The 23,958-nt window shown below is 48.5% G+C and overlaps 1 protein-coding gene and 1 long non-coding RNA gene across 3 annotated transcripts; one reads left to right on the top strand and one right to left on the bottom strand.

The window, feature by feature from the left end:
* Positions 1–2,012: 2,012 nt before the first annotated feature.
* Positions 2,013–3,438, bottom strand: LOC119469234. The gene is made up of 2 exons (XR_005198047.1): positions 3,010–3,438; positions 2,013–2,515 (listed from the first exon to the last, which is right to left on the bottom strand). It is a non-coding gene; the product is annotated as an uncharacterized LOC119469234 (long non-coding RNA).
* On the top strand, positions 3,431–15,357 carry PEX26 (peroxisomal biogenesis factor 26). 2 transcript variants are annotated; one of them, XM_017516868.2, is made up of 5 exons: positions 3,431–4,068; positions 5,294–5,434; positions 9,378–9,658; positions 12,418–12,564; positions 13,877–15,357. In XM_017516868.2, the coding sequence occupies exons 1-5, from the start codon at positions 3,839–3,841 to the stop codon at positions 13,978–13,980; spliced, it is 903 nt and encodes a 300-aa protein (XP_017372357.1). In that variant the 5' UTR covers positions 3,431–3,838; the 3' UTR covers positions 13,981–15,357. The 2 variants fall into 2 exon arrangements, with proteins under 2 accessions (XP_017372357.1, XP_017372356.1); XM_017516867.2 differs by having other exon boundaries at positions 9,363–9,658.
* Positions 15,358–23,958: the final 8,601 nt, after the last annotated feature.

Here is a 23,958-nt window from a genome sequence, read left to right as displayed (position 1 = left end):
ACCCTGTCTCAAAAAAAAAAAAAAAAAAAAAAAAAAATTGGATTCTAGATCAGAAAGTTGTATTACAGAACTTTGGGGTGCTATGAGATTCCTTCTTCTTCTTTTTTTTAATTGAGGCAGAGTCTTGGTCTGTTGCCCAGGCTGGAGTGCAGTGGTGCAATCTCGGCTCACGGCAACCTCTGCCTCCTGTGTTCAAGCGATTCTCCTGTCTCAGCCTACCGAGTAGCTGGGACTACAGGCACGTGCCACAAGGCCCAGATAATTTTTGTATTTTTGGTAGAGATGGTTTTTCACCATGTTGGCCAAGCTTATCTTGAACTCCTGGCCTCAAGTGATCTGCCCGCCCCGGCCTCCCAAAATGCTGGGATTACAGGGGTGAGCCACCACGCCTGGCTGAGATTCTTTCTTCTTTCTTGCCTTAAATCAGCCTGAACGAGTCCAGTTGTTGACAGTGTGCAATGGCCCCTCACATGGTTTCTTCTGCTCCTCATGGCCACCCTATGCTGCAGGTGTTGGTATCAGTGTCCCCAGATGACAGGACTGACGCATGAAGAAATGTGGCAACTTTCTAGAGGTCATCTGGCTTTGTCACTGAAGGAACCAGGATTCTTTTTTAATTGCTTTTAAATTTTTATTTATTTGATTTGAGGCAAGATCTCATTCTGTCACCTAGGCTGGAGTGCAACGGTGTGATCTCAGCTCACCGCGGCCTTGACCTCCTGAGCTCAAGGAATCCTCTCGCCTCAGCCTCCCGAGCAGCTGAGACTATAGGCATGCGCCACCACACCCAGTTAATTTTTGTAATTTTTGTAGAGACAGGGTTTCACCATGTTGCCCAGGTTGGTCTTGAACTTCTAAGCTCAAGCAATCCTCCCGCCTCAGCCTCCCAAAGTGCTGGGATTACAGGCATGAACACTGTGCCCTGCCTGAAGGAACCAGGATTCAAACTGTGCCTCTCACTTCTAGTCCCTTCTGCTACAAAATCATCAACTCATCCCCAGCAGGCTGAGCAAATCTGTGTCCTCAGGTGAAGGAGCCGCCCTGATCCCTCTGCCAAATGCAAGGAAGAGCCCCGAGTTCCACAGCCTGGGTAGGGGTGGGGAGGGGTCATAATGAGGATGCTGGCATCTCAGGTGCTCAGCTAGTCTTCCCCAAATGAAACAATTCTAACAATACAAATATTAATATGGGCCTGGCCTTATACATCTGAAAAGACTGTCCTTAGTTCCACTGTTTTTTTATACCAAGGATGAGGAAATGAGAGGAGAAGAAGAGGTGGTTTCAAAGGCTGTCCCATGAGCCCCAACTTGGAGAGAGAAGGTTGGCTAGGTAAAGATAATTCCCGTTCATGTTCTCCCAGGGGGAGAATGAATCCGATTCTGTTTGGGATTTCTGTGTCTTCGCCTGAGAAATTCTGGGTACTTGCAGACATGGAGATGATGTATCCCAGTGGATGTGTGTTGAGGAATCCATTTGTAGGCATAATAGTGCGAAACAGTGGTTATGTACGGGCTGATATGCAGCCGAGGAATAGTTGAAAAATGGGTGAATCAGAAATGAAATACAATCATATTTTTATATGGTTTCTAGCTCTCCTCTCTTTTGCCTGAAATATCTTGACCTCATTCTGGCTGTCTCACTACTAAACAGGCAAATTTATTTTTAGCAAGGCTGCTTCTTTTAAGACTGTGCATCCATCTCCTGGACAAATTTGGAATAGCAAGAAATTTGTTAGGGATTAAGGAAAGGGGCTTTTCCAGGCGTCAGCCACTTAGAGCTGGCCGCTTCTGAGCATGTTCGGTCTTCCCAGGCCTGGCTCACATTTTTCAGTACTTAACGTGCCTGGTGCATTGTACGCAATCTTACTTAATTCTTCCCTCAGCCTTTGAGAGTTAAGGACAAACTGTTACGCCAATTTTACAGGTGAGGAAATCAGACCTTATGTAAATAAATTCCTGAGGTCACACAACTAGTAAGTGACAAATGTCAGTCAAACAGAGGCTCTTTTGGGCCAAAGGCATTGAGCCACTACTCTGCTCTGCAGGGACAGAACTAAGTATGCTTCTATTCAGGGGATTCACAGTCATTCCATGAGCAAGTTATACAATGTAAGCTAAGAACACCGTGAAAATCAAAACCATATTGTGAATCATGCACTTTAAAATAAAGTACTGGAAACAGAGTATTTGGTAAATTGTAGCTATAATAGTAATCTTACACATATCCATAAATCACACTTATTAATATATTGTTTCACCTGGGCTTTGCCAAGCTTCCCTCATTTGTATTAGGTCATCTTGGTTTTCGTTTCTTCCCAGTTCTCTGCCCTTTGAACTGTCTTCAAAACTTCCCTAGAATCATTTGCTGCCCTAGAAATTAGATTAGACAGACACCTGCTCACATCACACATCCCCTGCCCTTGTCACCATACATACACACACCCACCTTCTGGGCTGTCCATTCTCTTCCAGAAAGTCTGCATGGGAAGCTGAGGCAGAACCAAGTCCATCAGACTCTGAGGAAAGAGAAATATGGACCCTGTAACCAGATAAAAGTGAAGCCAGGACTTCATTTATTCCGCAAATACTTTTTTTACTACCTATAGGTAGCAGGCATTGTTCAAGGCATGAAGTTCCCACGGTGAACGAGAGACAAAAACCTCTGCCTTCCTGAGTTAATATCACAGTGGAAGGAAAGAGACAACAAAAAATAAGTAAAACATAGACATTAGTATGTAGATGGCGATAAACAAGGAGAGATATAAAATAGAGAAGACAGATTGGAAGTGGCAACACTGGGGAGGTAGAATTGGTGTCTACATTTAACCCCAGATTTTTCTAACAACAGATCCAGGGTGGGGCACAGAGCAGAGAGAAAATGAGGCCCTATGTTCAGCGCCCCCAGCCCCGCGTCGGTGGGCTCACTGTTCATTTTGGAACACTGCCCTTTGGACCAACATATTCTTAGTACTCTTTGTGAAGGTTTCCGCCCTAATTCCCTCAGCCTCACCAGGCAATATTCATCCCCCCACAGAAAACTCCGGAGGGAACGCGGAGAAAGTGTGAATCAGTCCAAGACTAAGGTTGCCAGAATGTTCGATCAGCTCTGCCTCAGCCCTGACATCACAGATTCCCTGATCGCCACCGCCGCAGAAGCTCTGAGTTAGAAGCGTGCATGTAGCTGCACATCCATTGCTGGCATTTCTTCCGTCAGCCTCCGCTGGAACTGGCTAGTGAGGACCCCTCCATTTCACAAGACAGCTTCGGCGTTGTGAGCGGTCCACCTGCCCCGACTTCCCCACCCCGAAGCTGTAGCAGCGGTTTGTTTTCTCACGGGACAGGGGCGGCTTCCGGGGCGCGGCGTGCTGGGGGTTGTAGTCCGCACTTTCCCGCCTGATTCTATTATAGAGCCGAGAGCTGGGGAACCACAACTCCCAGAGCACCCCGCGCCGCCGCGCGTCTGCGGGGCGGGGCGAGCGCGAAAGATGTCCGCACCGTTGTGGGGCGGCCGGCTGAGAGTCTTTGTTCGTAGCCAGGATCCCACAGCTGAGGCAGTTGCTGCACGTGTCGCGGGGCCGGAGAAGCTAGGGCCAGGTAGTTCAGGGATGCAAGAATCCTGCAAATCCGATGTGTAAACTGCTTCCCCAGCCGCCAGGCGAGCCCAGCCTTTGCCTCAGGCCCCTTCCTTTTCTTTCTCCGGGAATCGATCTCGGGAAGGGGTGTGGGCAAGGAGATGAAGACTTTCCCTCTTCGCTCAGGCCAACTTGGCATATCCCGGAGCCTCCGGAGAGGCGGTCACTCCGACGTCTGAGGAGCTGGGCCCTGGGCCGGGACTAGTTATGAAGAGCGACTCCTCGATCTCTGCAGGCCCCCTCCGGGGGCTCGGGGGCCCCCTGCGCAGCAGCGAGCCGGTGCGCGCCGCCCGGGCCCGGGCGCCGGCGGTGGACCTGCTGGAGGAGGCGGCCGACCTCTTGGTAGTGCACCTGGACTTTCGGGCGGCGCTGGAGACCTGCGAACGGGCCTGGCAGAGTCTGGCCAACCACGCCCTGGCAGAGGAACCCGCGGGCACGTACGTGCTGGGCTCGGAAAGGAACCCATTTCCGGGTGCTCTTGGGGTGGGGCTCAAGGTCTCAGGGGTTCTGTCATTCCCAGATTGCTCATAAGGAGCTTTATCAGTGGTTTCTCTCAGAGAGGGTGTTTGCTCATCGTGTGCCCATTCTACAGAATAAGGAAGTCGAGTAACAAGAGCTTAGCAGTGAACCCACAGCCAATTCTTTGCTCCTTGTTCCAGGGCAGAATGACATGATGGGAAGGCTGAATGTGTATTAAGTGTTAAACTCTGTCAGTAAGCAGGTGATGAAAGTCCTCTCCTAGGTAACTGCCTTCCCACCAGGTTGTTTACTCCTGACTTTGGCTGATGATGGGGAATGGGGATCGTGGCAGGAACAGTGTGCTCGTCCCATTGGAGGACTGGATTAAAGAGTGAATTCAGGGCCAGGCGCGGGGGTTTACGCCTGTAATCCCAACAGTTAGGGAGGCCGAGGCAGGAGGATTGATTGAGCTCAGGAGTTTGAGACCAGCCTGGGTAGCATAACGAGCCCCCTTCTCTACCAAAAAGAAGAGAAAAACAGAATCTGGAGGAAAAAACCTTGGGCCTGCTTTGCTCTTTCTAATGCCACCAGCCTTATATGGCAGGTGAGGGCGTCATTTCTCTGCATTGTAAAATTGGATTAGGCCATACTAGGGAGGCGGTAGGTAGAATACTTAAAGCTGACCGCAGAGAAGGATGAACTGGAGAGCTCTGGCTGTGCTTAAGGGGGCTGGGTGGGAGCGCATTTCAGTGAATGTGGAAGGCTTTGCTTCTGGGTGTCTGGAGGAACCTTACTAGGTGGTGCTAAAAGGCCAGCTGTGGACTTCCTATACCTCCACTCATTCAGAATGCTCCAAGCCCATTTATTCACTGAGCAAACTCAGTTCCAGCTTTTTTCACCCACACACTGGTGCTGTGTGTTATTTGCCCCTCAGGATTACCGTTCCTCTTCATTTAAGTCTGATTTCACCTGGATACAAAGATGAACATTGAGCAATTCAGCTGACTTGCCTCTTAAAAGGTTTACAGGAACTTTTCGTGCCTGGGCGAAAAGGCAGCCCATGAGACCAATTGTGAAGCCCATCTAAATACTAACGGGGATGAGGGACATGATGGCTGCTGAGTTGGGAGCTGGTGGAGGTGGGAATGGAAATGGAAATGGAGGGGAACCACTTCTAACTGAAATTGGTTTTTCTGCTGACAGCTTCTTGGAAGTGAAGTGCTCCCTGTGTGTTGTGGGGATCCAGGCCCTGGCAGAAATGGATCGGTGGCAAGAAGTCCTCTCCTGGGTTCTTCAGTATTACCAAGTTCCTGAAAAGCTACCCCCCAAAGTCCTAGAACTGTGGTAAGTGAGTCTCCTTTGCTGACTCATCAGATCGGCTCAGAAACGAGGGGATATTCATCTCCTCTTCTAAATCTGGGCCTAATAGCTCCTCTTTTCCCCTTACCTACCATTTCCCGCCAAATCTCATTCTTTCCCTTCACTTTTTTCCCCCCCAGCCCTCCATACATAGCAATAAAGGATAAGGGAGGAGAATTTAGGAGTAGAATAGATGTAAAGAAGGAAGGGGACAGGGAATAGGAGTGACATGGGATGACAGAGTGGGCAGAGCTGAAAGAGCAGCTTGCTGCTTCCTAGGAATTCCTAATTCTTATAAAAAAAAAAAAAAAGGGCTGTGCACAGTGGCCCACACCTGTAATCCCAGCACTTTGGAAGGCCAAGGCAGGCAAATCACGAAGTCAGGAGATCGAGACTAGCCTGGCTAACATGGTGACACTCCATCTCTCCTAAAAATACAAAAAAAATAAGCTGGATGTGGTGGCATGCACCTGTAATCTCAGCTACTTGAGAGGCTGAGGCAGGAGAATCACTTGAACCTGGGAAGCGGAGGTTGCAGTGAGCCAAGATCGCACCACTGCACTGCAGCCTGGGTGACAGTGTGAGACTCTGTTTCAAAAAAAATTTTTTTTTTTAAATTGACACTTGTACATATTTATAGGGTAAATTTCACATTTCAATATATACCGTATGTATGTTGTATAATGATCAAATCAGGGTAGTTAGCATATCCATCACCTCATGCATTTATCATTTGTTTGTGGCAAGAACATTTAGAAGCCTCTCTTCCGGCTATTTTGTAATATACAGTCCCTTACTGTTGACCATACCGCCTTACTGTGCAATAGAACACCACACCTTATTCCTTCTGCCCCATTGTGAGTTTGTACCCAGTGACCAACCTCTTTCCGTCTTCCTTTTCTTCTTTCTTTCCCCAGTCTCTGGTAACCACTGTTCTACTCCCTGCTTCTATGAAATCAACTTTTTTTTTTTTATTAAAGATTTCACATGAGTGAAATCATGTAGTATTTATCTTTCTGTGGCTGGCTTATTTCACTTAATGTGATGGCTCCAGGGTCCACCTGTATTGTCATGAATGATAAGATTTTATTCTTGTTTATGGCTATATAGTATTCCATTTGTGTGTGTGTGTGTGTGTGTGTGTGTGTGTGTGTGTATTATACGCACACATTTTCTTTATTCATCTGCTGTTGGATACTTAGGTTGATTTCATGTCTTGGCTGTTGTGAATGGTGCTCATTAAACATGGGAGATAATGGATTGCTAGATCATGTGATAGTTCTATTTTTATTTTTTCACCTGGGCATTCTTGAGTTTATTTTGATGACAGCCTGCGAAAGTTCTCTGTACCTGGAAGAAGGTATTGGGACTCTTGGTGTTGGAGTGTGGCTAGTGCTGAAGATGCAAGACCTGGTGGGGCAGCAGGAATGTGACCTTGGAATTGTGGAACTGCTTGTGGCACTCTGATCTTTGATGGAGATGGCTGCAATCACCTCCACCTTCATGATCTGGATGGCGTAGGCCTGGGTCACGGTGCTGGGTGCCCGTCTTGGGAGCACTGGGTGACAGCACCCACGGTGGTCAGGTCCGGCTGTTCTGCATACATACTGTGGATGCTGCTGCAGGAGCTGTAGTATACCCCGATGCCAAAGGTCTTCACTTGCAGGGGATTTCTTGAACACCTGCCCGGTAGACACTTTGCCCTGAACACTTTTTCTTCTTTAGTTGAAATAGAAAGTACCAGAAGCAGGGCTTGGCAACAATTTGCTTAGGCCCAGGGATTCACTGGCAGTAGAGGGGCAGCATGTGGCACTTGAGGGTGGGGAGGCAGCGAATACTCTTGCAGTGTGCCCAAGGCCTTCATGGCATTCTCTCAGTGCTTGCCACCACTTATAAAAAAAGTGCCGTCTTTCCGATTTTTAACTTTGTAAAGAAGCCTGCATTCTGTTTTCCATAGTGGCTGCACCAGTTTACAGTCCCACCAAGAGTAAGTGGGACTTACATTCCACTCCACATCCTCTCCAGTACTTGCTTCCTTTGTCTTTTTGATAATAGCTGTTATAACTGGAGTGAGGGATGCCTCATTGTGGTTTTGAAATTTCCCTGAAGATTCATGACGTTGGACATTTTTTCATATACCTAGTGGCTGTGGTATGTCATCTTTTGAGAAATGTCTGTTGAGGTCTTTTACCTGTTTTTAAATCTGGTGTTGTTTTTTTTTTGGCTGTTGTTTAAGTTCCTTGTATATTCTGGATATTAACTCCCTGTCGGATGGATAGTTTGCAAATATTTTCTCCCATTCTGTAGGTTGTGTCTTCACTCTTAATTGCTTCCTTTGCTGTGCTGCGGAAGTTTTGATGTAATTTCATTTGTCCATTGTTGCTTTTGTCATCGGTGCTTTTAAAGTCTTTAGAAAAACCCTTGCTCAGCCCAGTGTTGTGAGGCATCTCTCCTATGTTTTCTTCTAGTAGTTTCATAGTTTCAGGTTTTACATTTAAGTCTTTAATCTGTTTCGGGTTAAGTTTTGCATGTGGGGAAAGGTAGGGGTCTGCTCTCCTGCACATGGATATCTGATTTTCCCAGCACCGTGTATTGAAGAGATTCTTTTTCCCTGTGTGTGTTCTCGGCACCTTTGTTGAAAATCAGTTGGCTCTAGGTGCATGAATTTATTTCTGGGCTCCCTGTTCTGTTCCATTTTGTCTGTTTTTATGCCGTACCATACTGTGAGGTTACTGTTAGAGCTTTCTGTAGTATAGTTTAAAGTCAGGTAATCTGATATGTCCAGCTTCGTTCTTTTTGCTCACGATTGCTTTAGTCATCTGGGGTCTTTCGTGGTTCCATACGAATTTCAGGATGGTTTTTTCTATTTCTGTGAAGAATGCCATTGGGATTTTCATAGAGATTGCGTTAAATCTGTAGATTGCTTTGGGAATTTTGATAATATTCTTCCAATTTGTGAATGAACACAGAATATCTTTCTATTTTTTTGTGTCCCCTTCAACTTCTTTCATCAATGTTTTATGGTTTTCAGTGTAGAGATCTTTTACCAGCTTGGTTGAATTTATTCCTAGGTATCTTATTTTTTTGGTAGCTATTGTAAATGGAATTTTTTTTCTTAAATGGACTCTTGCTCTGTTGCCCAGACTAGAGTGCAGTGGCTCGATCTTGGCTCACTGCCGCCTCTGCCTCCCGGGTTCAAGCAATTCTCCTGCCTCAGCCTTCTGAGTAGCTGGGATTACAGATGTGCGCCACCGTGCCTGACTAATTTTTTTTTGTATTTTTAGTAGAGACAGGGTTTCGCCATGTTGGCCAGGCTGGTCTCGAACTCCTGACCTTGTGATCTGCCCACCTCGGCCTCCCAAAGTGCTGGGATTACAGATGTGAGCCACTGTGCCTGGCTGGAATTGTTTTCTTGATCTCCTTTTCCAGTGGTTCACTACAGCATGTAGAAATGCTGTTTTTTGTACGTTGATTTTTGTATCCTACAACTTTACTGAATCTGTTTATTAGTTCTTTTTTTTTGGTGGAGTCTTTAGAGTTTTCTGTATATAAGATCTTATTATCTGTAAACAGGGATAATTTGACTTTCTTCTTTCTAGTCGGGATACTTTTTATTTCTTTCTGTTGCCTAATTGCTCTGGCTATGACCTCCAGTTGAATAAAAACGGTCAAAGTAAGCATCTTTTCCTTTTTCCTGATATTAGAGGAAAGACTTTCAGCTTTTCCCATGGAGTATGCTGTTAGTGATGGGTTTGTTATAGGGAATTCCCACTAGCATCAACACTGCATCGGAAAGGCCTAGAGGACACAGTGAGGAGGGGTTGGATAGGAGAAGCGTCGCGGTCAAGAGAAATGAACCACTCATTGAGCACTGACTCTTCTTGTGTTGGGATTGGGTTTTTTGGGACTGCAGCATTCTTTTATACAGCAAAATGCAAGAGCCTGGAGCTGTGCTGGATGTGGTGGGTGCCTGGCTCCAAGACCCAGCCAACCAAGACCTTCCAGAGTATGGAGCCTTGGCGGAATTCCACGTGCAGCGGGTGCTGCTGCCTCTGGGCCGCTTGTCGGAGGCTGAGGAGCTGGTGGTGGGCTCTGCAGCCTTTGGTGAAGCGCAGCGACTGGATATACTTCAGGCCATTGACACAGCGAGGCAGCAGCAGGGACAGGAACACTCAGGCTCTGAGGAGGCCCCGAAGCCAAACCGGGAAGGTAGGACATTATCCCTCTGTGACCTCTGTGAAGTGGAGTTGTGGGCTTGCCCTGTACCTCGGGGATCATTGGAAAACTCCTGGGAGCTTAGGAGCAGTTCTTTATATGAGTAACTCTTGAATCACAGAAGAGGAAGCCTGTTGAGTTGCTTAACAAAGTGAAGCCCAGGCCCTCTGAAGTTGGCCATGGAAGGTGTTGCTGGGTCCTGGGACCTTGACTTGTCTTTTGAAAGTCATTTTCCCCTTGGAGTCCTCTGACTGGGCCTCTTGCTTCTATCATACTGGCCTGGGTGGGATGTCCTTCCTCCTTTAAATGCTGGCCCCAAAACAAACACAGCTGAGATCTTCTGGGATACGAAAGGAAAATAAGAAACTCATTTGGTACCTTGGTAACTTGACTTACAAGACAAAAATGACACCTCTTCAGCTTGCCCAGCCTCCTCTCTGCCCTCCCCAGAGCTCTTGAACATTCTCTTCAATGATTGATGTACACCCTGCCTGCTAGAGTGCAGTTTTCCAAGGTGGCCTCTAGGGGAAAACCGCGTCAAGACCCATGCTGTATGCCTGGCTAGCATGATGCAAGGTGGTGTGGGGTGGTGCAGGGGGAGTGTGGGGATTGTTGTGCTCCAAGGGGACTTTTTTTTTTGAGATGGAGTCTCACTCTGTCACCAGGCTGGTGTGCAGTGGCAAGATCTTGGCTTACTGCAACCTCTGGCTCCCTGGTTCAAGCAATTTTCCTGCCTCAGCTTCCTCAGTAGCTGGGACTACAGGCGTGCGCCACCACACCCAGCTAATTTTCGCATTTTTAGTAGAGACGGGGTTTCACCATGTTGGCCAGGATGGTCTCCATCTCTTGACTTCGTGATCCGCCCTCCTCAGCCTCCCAAAGTGCTGGGATTACAGGTGTGAGCCACTGTGCCCAGCCAACCCGAGGGGACAGTAAAGGTCTTCTGTTGCAGACCCTTTCCCTGGTCCCTGAATCCTTTCCGCCCTTTTCCTTTAGTGATGATCTAGTGTAGTTGTGAATACTTCCAAGGACAGAAAGTCACCATCTCTTGAAGCAGCACTTTCCGACTCTGGATAGCTCCGTGGGGAATTCTTTCTAATGTTGAATTTCGGCTTTTCTCCTGGTAGTTTTTACTCACTGACCCTTGTTTTTTCTCTTGCCAGCATACAGAATAGGTCTGTTCCATTTTTGTTCTTTTTTACGCGAAAGCCCTTCTGCTTAATGAGGAGACTGGATCCAAAGTGTTTTTCTTTGTGTGCCTCAGCGCATGAACCTGCCGAGACACTACGACTTCTTTGCAAGCAGGTTGTTGGCTCCAGGGGCTGCTTGTGGCTCCCCAGCCCTCTATTCTGCACCTACTGGGGAGGGGAAGAGGGTGTTTGATGGCAGTTCCGGGTGCTCTGTCTGGACTGGGCGTCACTTGTTCTTAGGTTGGTAGTGTTCGTGTTTATATTCACAATCCCAGACTTGTGAATTCTTCACTGTATGTATTGCCCTTCATTTCTCTGCATTGATGTGATAATCAGAAGTATTGCTCTGTATAACTGTCTGCATGCACCTGAGGCCAGAATATAAAGAATGCTATGAAATAATGCTGGGTGTAGTGCTATATGCCTGTAGTCCCAGATTCTTGAGAGGCTGAGGTGGGAGGATCGCTGTACCCAGGAGTGCTGGGCTGTAGTAATTGGGGGTGCTACACTAATTGGGGGTCTGCATCAATATGGTGACCTCCCAGGAGCAGAGGACCACTGGGTTGCCTACAAGTGGGTAAACTGGCCAAGGTCATAAATAGAGCAGGTTAAAACTCCTGTGCTGGCCAGGCGCGGTGGCTCACGCCTGTAATCCCAGTACTTTGGGAGGCCAAGGCAGGCAGATCACGAGGTCAGGAGATAGAGACCGTTCTGACCAACATGGTGAAACCCCATCTCTACTGCAATACAAAAAATTAGCTGGGCGTGGTGGCGGATGCCTGTAGTCCCAGCTACTCAGGAGGCTGAGGTAGAGGAATTGCTTGAACCCAGGAGGCGGACATTTCAGTGAGCCGAGATCCTTGCCACTGCACTCCAGCCTGGTGGCAGAGTGAGACCCTATCTCAAAAAAAAACCCCAAAAAACCAAACTCCTGTACTGATCAGTAGTGGCATCATGACTGTGAAAAAAATGAGACCATTAAAAAAACACTAAATATGCCAGATTTACGCAGCAGATAGGTGTTGCCTGTCAAAGTCCTAAAGTCCTCTCCTAAGGAGATGATAGTATAGTGATGTGATCTGTCTTTCAAACATTTTTGGGGGCTTTTGGTATTTCCTTTAGAGCTACTTGATGAGCTCTGTGAGAAAATATTTCTTAGTCCCTTTTGCTCAACTGCTTTTTTTTTTTAAGTAAAAGTTTTTTTTCCCTTGTACTACAAGTGCCCTTTTTAAATTTTGAAAGTATTTTATATTTCTCCGTTCACTTTTTTTTTTAATAACACGATGCTTTTTATGTATTTCAGATCTTGTTCTGAAAGGTTTTAAAAAACTTCTACAAAGATATATTGAATATTGTAAATAATAAATACTCAAAATAAGTAATATGCTTAAGGAAAACAATTTATATGCATGAGATTTGCAAGGGTATCTGCAGTTAAGGCACGGAGGCTTTAGCCAATACTTAATACCCTTTTGCTCAGCTCTTAAAAGCAAGTGCAGAGGTCGGGGTCCAGGGAACTGACTCCCCTGACTTCCCTGAAGCCGTACTCTGTCTCCCGGTCAGGCTCTGTGTCCCACAAGTTCCTGTCACTACCGATGTTGGTTCGCCAGCTTTGGGACTCTGCGGTGAGCCACTTCTTTTCTCTGCCCTTCAAAAAAAGCCTCCTGGCTGCCTTGATCCTCTGTCTCCTGGTGGTGAGGTTGGATCCAGGTAAGTGGTAGAGACTCGTGCCCCATCCTTCCTGGGAAGGGTCCTTGTTGGGGCTGGGCCTGTGGGAGTGGGTGCTTGTCACTACGCCTGTCAGAGTCCTACTGGGGATGGGGGTCTCTCCTGTGACATTTCCCCCCGAGTCGGTTCCACAGGGAGGAATTGCTGGACTGGGCATGAGTCAGCCCCACCTGGAAAGAGAGACTAGCCCTGGAATCTGTGAGAGCAGCTGAGAGAAAGTCCACTCGGCCCGCTGAAAGTCCACTCGGCCCGCTGACTCCTGGACGCGGACTGAGTCGTAGCCCTCTGATTTTTTCTGGGCTGAACTCTGACTGGAACCTCAGAATTTAAAAAAAACTTCCCCTCATCAGAATGTCTACAAAAGTGTGAATTCGAGTGTTAATGTCTAACGAAGTATTCATTCAAAACAAGTTGTAAATGAAATACTCATACATTTTAGAAAATGTGGAAAATAGGCTGGGTGCGGTGGCTCACACCTGTAATCCCAGCACTTCGGGAGGCCTAGGTGGGTGGATCCCCTGAGGTCAGGAGTTCAAGAACAGCCTGGCCAACATGGTGAAACCCCGTCTCTACTAAAAATACAAACCTAAACCAGGTGTGGTGGTGCATGCCTATTATCCCAGCAACTCGGGAGGCTGAGACAGGGAGAATTGCTTGAACCCGGGAGGGGGAGGTTGCAGTGAGCTGAGATTGTGCTGTTGCCCTCCATCCTGGGCAACACCCGTAATCCCAGCACTTTGGGAGGCCAAGGCAGGCGAATCACCTGAAGTCAGGAGTTCGAGACCAGCCTGGCCAACATGGTGAAACCTGTTACCTACTAAAAATACAAAAATTAGTTGGGTGTGGTGGCATGTGCCTGTAGTCCCAGCTACCCTGGAGGCTGAGGCAGGAGAATCACTGAAGCCCGGGAGGCGAAGGTTGCAGTGAGCTGAGATCACACCACTGCATTCCAGCCTGGGTGACATAGTGAGACTGTCTCAAAAAAATAAAATAAAAACCGTGCTTTGGCCCAGCAGGCCAGGTGTGGTGGCTCACATCTGTAATCCCAGCACTTTGGGAGTCTAAGCAGGAGGATCACTTGAGCCCAGGAGATGGAGGCTTCAGTGAACTGAACACAGACTGCACTGTACTCCAGCTTAGGGGACAGAGTGAGACCCTGTCTCAAAAACAAACAAACAAACAAACAAAAAACAAATGCGTAGTTGCAAGGCAGTGGAGTCTCCCAGGGTGGGAGATGGCAGAGTGACAGGCTGGAAGGGCAGGACGCTCACAGTAGTGTCTCTCTGCCCTGCAGCTTCCCCTTCCTCCCTGCCCTTCCTCTACAAGCTGGCCCAGCTCTTCCGCTGGATCCGGAAGGCTGCATCTTCTCGCCTCTGCCAGCTCCGCATCCGTGACTGAGGGTCCCCTTGCACCACAGCCTCCCTGCTCCTCAAGTCTGCGGCAACAGAAGCGGAGTGACAGAGCGACGCATCCACAGGTGCCCCTGGGGAAGTAGGGCCAGCCTCATCTCGTGGGGTGCACTGTCTTGCTGCCTGGGTACCCTCTCCTTTGCACCCCACTTTGGCTGGCCATAGTAGGTGACATGGAAACAAATAGGGACCAGCAGGCACAGTTCCTTCAGAACAGTTCTCCGGATACCCAGAGGCTCCTTGAAAAGGAGGGGTTTGGGGACAGGGACTGTGTCTATGAAACGTTCCATCTTCTCGGCGAAGGCAAGGGGTTGGTTCTTCAGGCCAGGATATTAATGGAGCTGGAAGTTCAGAAAAAGCCTGGTAGAGTGACACTTGGCCTTTCACTTCTTCACAAACATACCTCTTTACTGTGCGTGGTGGCCCACGCCTGTAATCCCAGCACTTTAGGAGGCGAGGCAGGTGGATCACTTGGGGCCAGGAGTTCAAAATCAGCCTGGCCAACATAGTGAAACCCCGTCTCTACTAAAAATACAAAAATTAGCCAGGCGTGCTGCACGCCTGTAGTCCCAGCTACTCGGGATGCTGAGGCACAAGAACTGCTTGAGCCAGGGAGGCAAAGATTGCAGTGAGCTGAGATTGTGCCACTGTACTCTCTCAAAACGAAAAACCATGCCCCTGAGAGTCACCCCACAGGACAGTACCTTAATTAGCTAGAGTGCAATCTGAGAGGGCCTCTTCCTGCCTGCACTGTGCTCCCCAGAACTGGTCTAATTCTGTATCAATATGCTGTTCTCATGGTCTTGCTATGTGCTTGAAGCTGCGTAAGGCTTCTCACTGTTCGGGCTGGGGCGAGACTTTCAGAACCACTCGGCTGACAACTGAAAACCAAGTGAGCCTTACAGCTCTTATCACTGGGGAAAGTGATCTTGCCTGGTGCATCTTGGTCTTCAGCTCGATTTTCCAGGCTGTCCTGGCCAAGCCCTGCTCTGTTACACTCTGTGCCTCTGCCCGTCTTTCCCCGCCAGCCTCTCCCGCCCCCACTGCAAACTTGTCCATTGGCTGTTTCATCAAGTCCTGCCTGTATCCTTGCCTCCTTGGTATACACCATTGCAGGTCCCCACCCCCTTTTTTTGTGCCTTTGTCCTAGTTATGTTCTGTTTGCGTAATGCCCAAATTTTTCTGCTCGTGTGGCCTTGAAAAGTAGGCCAGCCTCAGAGGCTGCTGAGCCGAAAATGGAACTGAGTAATCGGGTGAGCTGGAAGGGATGTGGGGGGCGGGGCAGAGGGGAGACATGGGTTTTGAAGGCAGTGAACAGTAAAACCTTAGGGAGGCGGCACGGCACTGAGGCCTTTGCGTTAGAGGAGTGAAATGTTTTAGCGTAGTTTTCTCATCAGCCAGAAGCATCTTACGAGTTTCTGTGCAAGGAAGCGTAGCGCACTGAACACTGTCAGGATGAAGAAGGGCTTCCCGCAGGGGCTGGCCTTTCTGCAGCCAGAGGCCAAGCAGGCTGCCCTGCACCGGGTCCTTGGTTGGTGGTGATGCCAAAAATATAGAAGGTGCTTGCTAGCTTTCCATTGGTACATTTTCAGGGGTTGCAAGTCAAGAACTTCTCTTTAGAAAAATAGGTAAAGTAAGCAAACTTCACAGGCCCCTGGGAATTAAATCCCTAGGGCATGGTTCAAGTCTGTAGGAAGCAAATCTATGCTTTATATGGGCATTTCAGTAGAGCTTAGAACCCTAGGGGGATAAAGGCAGTCAGGTGAGGGTTGAGATTCCTTCTATAGAATGATTTCTTACAATGAAATTCTGGGCCCACTTGCTAGCCTAGATAAAATGCTTCAGTGGCTTCCCGTAGCTCACAGGATAAAACCCAGATTCTTTATGGAATTGAAGGCCCTTATGTGATGGGTTTGGCTAATGCCTCCCCCTTGATGTGGGGCCCCTTATATGCATGGCCATCCAGCTGCCCGGCCATCACCGCTTTCTGACCACGGCACGGTCCCCTGGGGCCTCTGTGCCTTGGCTCATGCTGTGTCTGCTGAAGGCCTAGCACCTGCTCTTGGCCTGGTGAGCCCCTCCACCTTCCATGCTTACTCAAATAATCCTTTCCACCCCTCCTGTGTCCAGGGCCCTGTTTCATATCCCTTTTGCAGAGGTGACCCCATGGCCTTATAATTGTGAACTTCTTTGGTGCCCCTTCAAAGCTGGGCAGTGCTCGTTGCAGTGTGCAAGTCAGTGTCAGATCCATTCTGTGCCACGTGTCCCTGTTGGGAAGTAATTTAACCTTCTCAGCCCCGGTGTCCTCATCTGTGAGTTCTTATAGGGTTTTTTAGGTGAGCAAATGAGATTGTGCGTGTGATGCACCCCGAGTAGGAGCTTTTATGAGTGGTCACTGTCCCGGGAGCAGCAGTGTCTCCCGCGCCCATTGGGTGTCTGGGAGGGGGAAGGTGCTCAGGTGTCTAAAGGAGTGGATTTATGTAACTGACACACCAAGAGGTCTGCGTACTTTGGTGAGTCTGAGATTTCGTGTTGTGAAAGCCGCGAAGGTAGAGACGCCCTGATGACCCCCACCTTGTTTCCGCGCGGCCTGAGGTTCCCCGTGTTCCTGTAAGGTTGCGGCTTCTCTGTGTGTGTCTGTCTTGCACTCCGCAGTGCTGTCGGGTAACCAGTCCCAGCTGCCCCTCATCAGGCACGGAACTCAGAACCGAAACCGCTCCTGTGACCTTGACCTTTTCCAAGGACGTGGGCTGGTGCTCGTATCCGACCTCAGCTCTGGGCCTCATGGGGTCCAAGGCGAAGGGATTGCTTTCCTGTTAGACTCAACCTGCACTGTCCAAGGCAGCAGTCATTCATTAGGTGGGGCTTTTGAGCTCCTGACAGGTGGCTAGTCCAGGTTAAGATGTTCTGCAAAATGTAAATGGCAGATTTCAAAGACTTAGTACTAAAAAGAAGAATGGATTTTTTTATATTGATTGCCTGTTAAAATGATATTTTAGATATGCTGTGTTAAGTAAAATATTAAAATTAATTTCATCTGCTTCTGTTCACTTTTTTTGTGGTGCTACCAGAATGCTTAAAATTACCTGTGTGCCTTGCATTCCATTTCTGTTGGACAGGGCTGTCGAGCACATACAGCACACATCAGTGAGGCCTGAGGGGACGGGGGGATGTTGCCGGATGTGGCATCTGGGAGATCATCCCTTGCAGCTCCCTCCTCTTTCATTTGAGGACATGAACACCTCCACGTCACACAGCCCGAATAAGACTGCTGTCTCCCGGCCCTCGGGTCTGGTATTCCTTTAACCACATCTCACTTTCCTCACTTATCCTATTCTGCCTCACTCGCCCTAAAATTCCTTGCTTTCCGTCACTCCTGGCCCGAAGTTCACTGTTAATATGCAGATGCATCCAGGTGGGGTGGGTAATCTGCATATTAACAGCGGATTCGTTCACTTTACATTTAGGCGTGCTGAGGGAAGCAGGAACCAGCAATCCTCTCCTGTGATCTCATGGGAGGCAGGGAGGGGTGGAATGGAGAGGAAGCATTAGGCCACTGCTGGCCAGCACGGGGTGGAGGTGGCTGGCAGCAGGACGGTAGTGCCTGGGGAGGGCGGAGGGTTTACCTCTAGAACGGGGCTGGAAGGATGAGGAAGCAGTTTATAGCTTTGTGCAGGTGATCCCCGTTCTTCCGCATGTATGTGTTTACACACGAGTATGTAGACCAGAGACCATTAAAATAGATGGAATTCAGCCAGGCGCCGTGGCTCACGCCTGCAATCCCAGCACTTTGGGAAGCCGAGGTGTGTGGATCATGAGGTCAGGAGATGGAGACCATCCTGGCCAACATGGTGAAACCCCATCTCTACTAAAAATATGAAAATTAGCTGAATGTGGCAGCGCATGCCTCTAATTCTGGCTACTTGGGAGGCTGAGGCAGGAGAATCACTTGAACCCGGAAGGTGGAGGTTGCAGTGAGCTGAGGTCACACCATTACACTCCAGCCTGGTGACAAAGCAAGACTCCATCTCAAAAAAACAAAAAACAAAAATATGGATTTCAAAAGTTACAAAAAGGCTTTTCATGGAAAGGAAAGCTTTTTTTTTTTTTTTTTTAAACGTCTTACTACGTTGCCCAGCTGGACCTGCACTCCTGGGCCCAGGCAATCCTCCCTACTCAGCCTCTGGAGCAGCTGGGCCTGCAGGGGTGCGCCGCCACACCCAGCTAACAACACCTTTTTCTACTCTCACTCCATTTCCCAGTTTCCTCCCCAGGGGCAGCCCCTGCCAGTCTATTTATCCCTCCAGGTGGTGTCTGGTAGTAAGCTTTTCTTTCTCATACGCAAATGATAGTAGTCACACACACGATACACACTGTGCTGCACTTTTTTTAACTGTCTCGACTGGGTGTGGTGGCTCACGCCTGTAATCCCACCACTTGGAGAGGCTGAGGTGGGTGGGTCACCTGAGATCAGAAGTTGGAGATCAGCCTGACCAACATGGTGAAACCCGAAACCCAGCCTCTATACTAAAAATATAAAACAGTTGGGTGTGGTGGTGGGCTCCTGTAACTCCAACTTGGGAGGCTGAGGCAGGAGAATTGCTTGAACCCAGGAGGCGGAGGCTGCAGTGAGCCGAGATTGTGCCACTGCACTCCAATCTGGGCAACAAGTGGCGAGACTTGGTCTCAGAAACAAAACAAAAAATCGAAAGAACCTTCCTCAGTCCCAGCACATGTGGAGCGGCCTCATTCTTTATAGCTATGTGTCATTCCATTGCAGGGTAGGGTCACAGCACAGACCTAGCGCCCCTTTCTTTTTTGATATGCGGAAACCCCTCCACTCTTTGCAAAGCCCAGAAGCACAGCAGCCCCAGGTTTAAGGTGAACAGGAGTGGTCAGAGCTCTTTACTGTTACTTTTGGGCAAACACAAAGCAGGCTGGAAGCTACCACTGCCACGGCCGGGAGATCAGAGCAGGCCAGTTCACACTCTGGACATGCAGTTTCTTTCTAAATCCGGAATGGCACTCAGGTGGCCTCTGTCGTCCACTTAAAGCAGCCTAGGAAAATGTCAGAAAGAGAAAATGACATGAACGGCGAGTAGGGCACCTCCTTGTGCTGTCACCTCCCTGTGCTGTCCCCCGCTTTCCTCCCTCCCAGCACAGAAAAGCCATGGGGTTGGTGGACTTTGGCCTCGCACCCACAGATGGGGCCTGCGGGAATTCTACTGACTTACTCTCTGGCCTGGTCCAGCAAGCTGCCCGCGGCCTGGCCAAGCTCTGCCTTGCCTCCCTGGCCTAGCACCCTTTGGAACTGAATACGTGGAGTGTTAACCAGAAAAATGTCTGGGCCTTTTGCCTCACTCCCTCTGGAAACCTCAGTGCTTTGGGCTGGTAGGAAGCCACAGGACAGACGGGGGCACAGTGCCTGCAGTCTGTCGGGCTCCCCCATTGCGTTCCTCCAGCGGTGGTGTAGGGATCCAGACATTATTTGCCAGCCTCTATGCCTCTTGATAAAACACCACATATTTTTTCTCATCTTAAAGCAATGCATGTATATTTTAGAAAATATTAAAAATTGCATGGAAGGAAATACAGGACTCGTGATCCCACCACTCAGAGATAATCACTGTTACTACTGGTTGATTTTCTTTCAGCTTTTTTCCCCCAAGTAATTAATTAGTTCTTTTTTCCTGCAACTCCTGCTTCACAGACTTTTTTTTAAAGACCCGGCTTGGCATGGTGGCTCACACCTGTAATCCCAGAGCCTTAGGAGGCCAGAGTGGGAGGATTGCTTGAGCCTAGGAGTTCAAAGCTAGCCTGGACAACATAGTGAGACCCCACTTCCATTAAAAATACATGTAAACACTCAACCCTCTTGGCAGCCCAGGCATTTGGAACCTGTGGGAAATGGCAGTGTACAGCCGGCATGACTGCCAGCTGTACGTCTTCACTAGAGTGGAGGTGGTTAGGAAAGGGCGGGCAGGAAGGCGCCGTGTGACGGCCGGACAACCGCCAGTAAAGATGGAATTGTGGGTCAAGAGATCGAGGCCATCCTGGTCAACATGGTGAAACCCCGTCTCTACTAAAAATACAAAAATTAGCTGGGCATGGTGGTGCACTCCTGTAGTCCCAGCTACTTGGGAGGCTGAGGCAGGAGAACTGCTTGAGCCCAGGAGGCGGAGGTTGCGGTGAGCCGAGATCGAGCCATTGCACTCCAGCCTGGGTAACAAGAGCGAAACTGTCTCAAAAAAAAAGATGGGATTGTGAAGGACACGTCAGGGCCCACTCACCAAGGGCTGGATGCAGATACATGGGGTTGGGTTTCTGTGACCTACTTCTAATTTTAATACCCAAGCTCATATTTAGCTTACATGTTTCCCAGCTTATATTTTCAACAGCCCTTTTGAAACGTTTGACATGCTCTTGTCACTTTTGTACCATCCAAGGTGGGATGGACAGGTGTCAGAGAGTATCAGAGACTTGGTGAAGAAATGAAAGCACTTTCATAGAAGTGTGTCAGCCCAGAAAAAAAGCATCTTTAATGACGACATCAACATAATTTCTGTGGAGACGTTTCTTAGGTGGACAACCAATTTCTATGGTCCTTAGAATGTAACCTACAGGTTCTCGCCCTCAGCTTAAGTTTTGGGAAAAATGCATGTATACTTCTGTGTTGAAGGCTTATTTTCCAAGGCCGTGGAGCTCCGTCTCTTCAGCCTTGCTCCTGTCGCCCAGGCTGGAGTGCAATGGTGCGATCTTGGCTCACTGCAACCTCCTCCTGGGTTCAAGCCAGTGAGGTAGGCATTACATTTTAGAGATAGCAAAACACGCAGAGGGGCTAAGTAATGTGCCCAGTGCCTGACAGCTATTAGATGGTAGAGCTGGGATTTGAACCTAGGCACACAGGTACCAGGATTTCTGTTCTTATCTCCCTCATTGCACCTGGAATGAGGCCACGCATGTAAGAGGCCACGTAGTCGAGATTTGTTGAACGAACTTGGATTTTGGCCTTAGGAATTAGGGGAGGAAGAAACAGAAGCAGCAAAAGTTGGTGAGCGAGAAGACCAGTGCTAGGGCTGACGGGAGGAGGTGTGGTAGGCAGAGGGCACTGTGCACTTGGCATCTGTTTAGTAGTATCACTGCCCAGCACCCTCCAGAGAAAGAGCAGGAGGTGTTCCTTCTCAGATGTACCCGCGATGACGAAGCCTGGCGGGCGTCCTCCTGTGTAGGCAAGCTGGCGGCTTCATCAGAAAACTCACACAGATAAGCCACACTGAGTTCCCAGTGGACTTAGCTGGGTCCCAAAGAATGGGTACTTTCTCTGGAAAGCTGGGGAGCTGGCAAAATTTCCCGGTCACCCCACCAGAGACACCCCAGCTGTTCCCACACCCTCTCTGGGCTCTGACATCCTCTTTCCAGCAGGCACCCCCTGCTCTGGAACGTTCTGGGAATGCTTCCCCCTCCCCTTTTAGTACTTGTGTTCTGTCCTGTTCATGGATTTCATGGTCTCCATCGTGACAAGTGCCTGTTTTCGGAGGTGCTAAAGACAATGGCTAAAAGACGTGCTCTTTTAATCCTCCCAGGAGACACATGACATTTTGCAAGGCTTTTTTTTTTTTTCCTGAAGAACAGGACCTAACCCCAAAGGAGTAATTTTGCTCTGTAAATGAGAGGCGATGTGGGATTGTGGTTAGGGTGTGGATCCCGGGCCCGTAATACCCACATCTGTATCTTTTTTTTTTTTTTTTTTTTTTGAGACAGTCTCACACTGTCACCCAGGCTGGAGTGCAGTGGTGTGATCTCGGCTCACTACAACCTCCACCTCTCAGATTCAAGCGATTCTCTTGCCTCAGCCTCACAAGTAGCTGGAACTACAGGCACACACCACCACGCCTGGCTAACTTGTATTTTTAGTAAAGACGGGGTTTCACCATGTTGGCCAGGCTGGTCTTAAACTTCCGACCTCAAGTGATCCACCAGCCTCAGCCTTCCAAAGTGCTGGGATTACAGGCGTGAGCCACTGTGCTGGGCCCGAGTTTGTATCTTGACTCACCTGCTTTGACCTTCAAATAATCTTTCCTATGCCTCAGTTAATTCATAGGTTTGTTGTGAGGATTAAATGGTGCTAATCCATGTAAGACACTGAAAAGGTGCATAGCATGTAGTGGGCAGGTGCTAGTTATTCTGTTAATGAAGTGAGATGGGGAGGGGAGAGTTGGAGAGGCAGAGCCCAGCATCTTCTGAACATCGCACCACAGAAAAGGCAGCGCTCTGATTCCCGTTCCTAGCCTAGGCTTAGCTCTTGAAGGAAGTGCTAAGCCTTTGTGTATGTTCATTTAAGAACACGTTTAGTTTTCTAAATATGCAATATATTCACAGGGTTTTTAAAAAGGCTTGAAAAAGTCTAGTGTGAAAGCCTTCTGTATTAATCCATTTTCACACTGCTATAGAGAAGTACCTGAGGCTGGGTAATTGTTGAAGAAAAGAGATGTAACTGACTCATAGCTCTGCAGGGCCGTGAGGCCTCAGGAAACTAGCAATCACGGCAGAAGGCAGAGGGGAAGCAGGTACATCTTACATGGCGGCAGGAGAGAGAGTGAGGGGGATGCCGCACCTTAAAGCCATCAGATCTTGTGAGAACTGACTCACTATCACAAGAACAACATGGGAGAAACTGTCCCAATGGTCCACTCACCTCCCGCCAGGCCCCTCCTCCGACACAGGGGTTGACGATTTGAGATGAGATTTGGGTGGGACACGGAGCCAAACCGTATCATCTCCCATCCTTCCATTTAGCAAGTTCGCCCCGCCCCCGTGGCAGCCACGGCCGTTAGCTCTACATTTATTCTTCCAGAGTTCTTTTGTACCAGTATGGATATAGATCCTAGTTTCTTCTTTTTTTAATATAAAAAAAATGGTATATTATTATGTACTCTGATTTATTCCTTGCTTTTTTTTTTCCTTTTTCTTATAAAAAATATAGAGATGGGGGGTCATACCACACTGACCAGGCTGGTCTCGAACTTGCCTCAAGTGATCCTCCCATCTTGACCTCGCAAAGTGCTGGGATTATAGGCATGAGCCACTGCACCCAGAAGTTGTTTTTATTTGTCAAAGAAGTGGCATGATTTTGATAATAAAGGACAATATGTAATTATAATATAGTCTTCTAGAAGCCAGGTGTGGTGGCCCACGCCTAGTAGTCCCAGCACTTTGGGTGGTTAAGGCAGGCAGATCATGAGGCCGGGAGTTTGAGACCAGCCTGACCAACATGGTGAAACCCTGTCTTTATTCAAAAAATATAAAAATTAACTGGGTGTGGTGGCATACACTTATAATCCCAGCTACTTGGGAGGCTGAGGCACAAGAATGGCTCAAACCCAGGAGGCAGAGGTTGCAGTGGTCCGAGATCGCTCCACTGCACTCCAGTCTGGGTGACAGAGCGAGACTCTCTCTCTCTCAAAAAAAAAAAAGAATAAATATATAGCTTTCTAGATATAGGATTGGACTGGTTTTGGTTCTGGCTCTGTTACTAATTTGCCCTGTAAATTTACATAAATCATTTAATCTTCTTGGGTTTGATTTTTCTCACCTCCAGGATGGGGACAAAAATTACCTTCCTCTGCTGGGCACGGTGGCTCCCGCCTATAATCCCAGCATTTGGGAGGCCACGACAGGCGGATCACCTGGGGTCAGGAGTTCCAGACCAGCCTGGCTGACATGATGAAACCCCATCTCTACTAAAAATATAAAAATTACCTGGGCATGGTGGTCCATGCCTGTAATTCTAGCTACTCAGGAGGCTGAGGCAGGAGAATCTCTGGAACCTGGGAAGCAGAAGTTGCAGTGAGCCCAGATCATGCCACTGCACTCCAGCCTGGGCGACAAAGTGTGACTCTGTCTCAAAAAATAAATAAATAAAAAATTACCTCCTTCATTTTCTTTATAATATTCTGTAAAATGAGTC

This window comes from Cebus imitator, unplaced genomic scaffold (assembly GCF_001604975.1).
Source record: "Cebus imitator isolate Cc_AM_T3 unplaced genomic scaffold, Cebus_imitator-1.0 Scaffold607, whole genome shotgun sequence".
NCBI classification, from domain to species: Eukaryota; Metazoa; Chordata; class Mammalia; order Primates; family Cebidae; genus Cebus; species Cebus imitator.
This window is presented reverse-complemented; position numbering and strand designations above follow the sequence as displayed.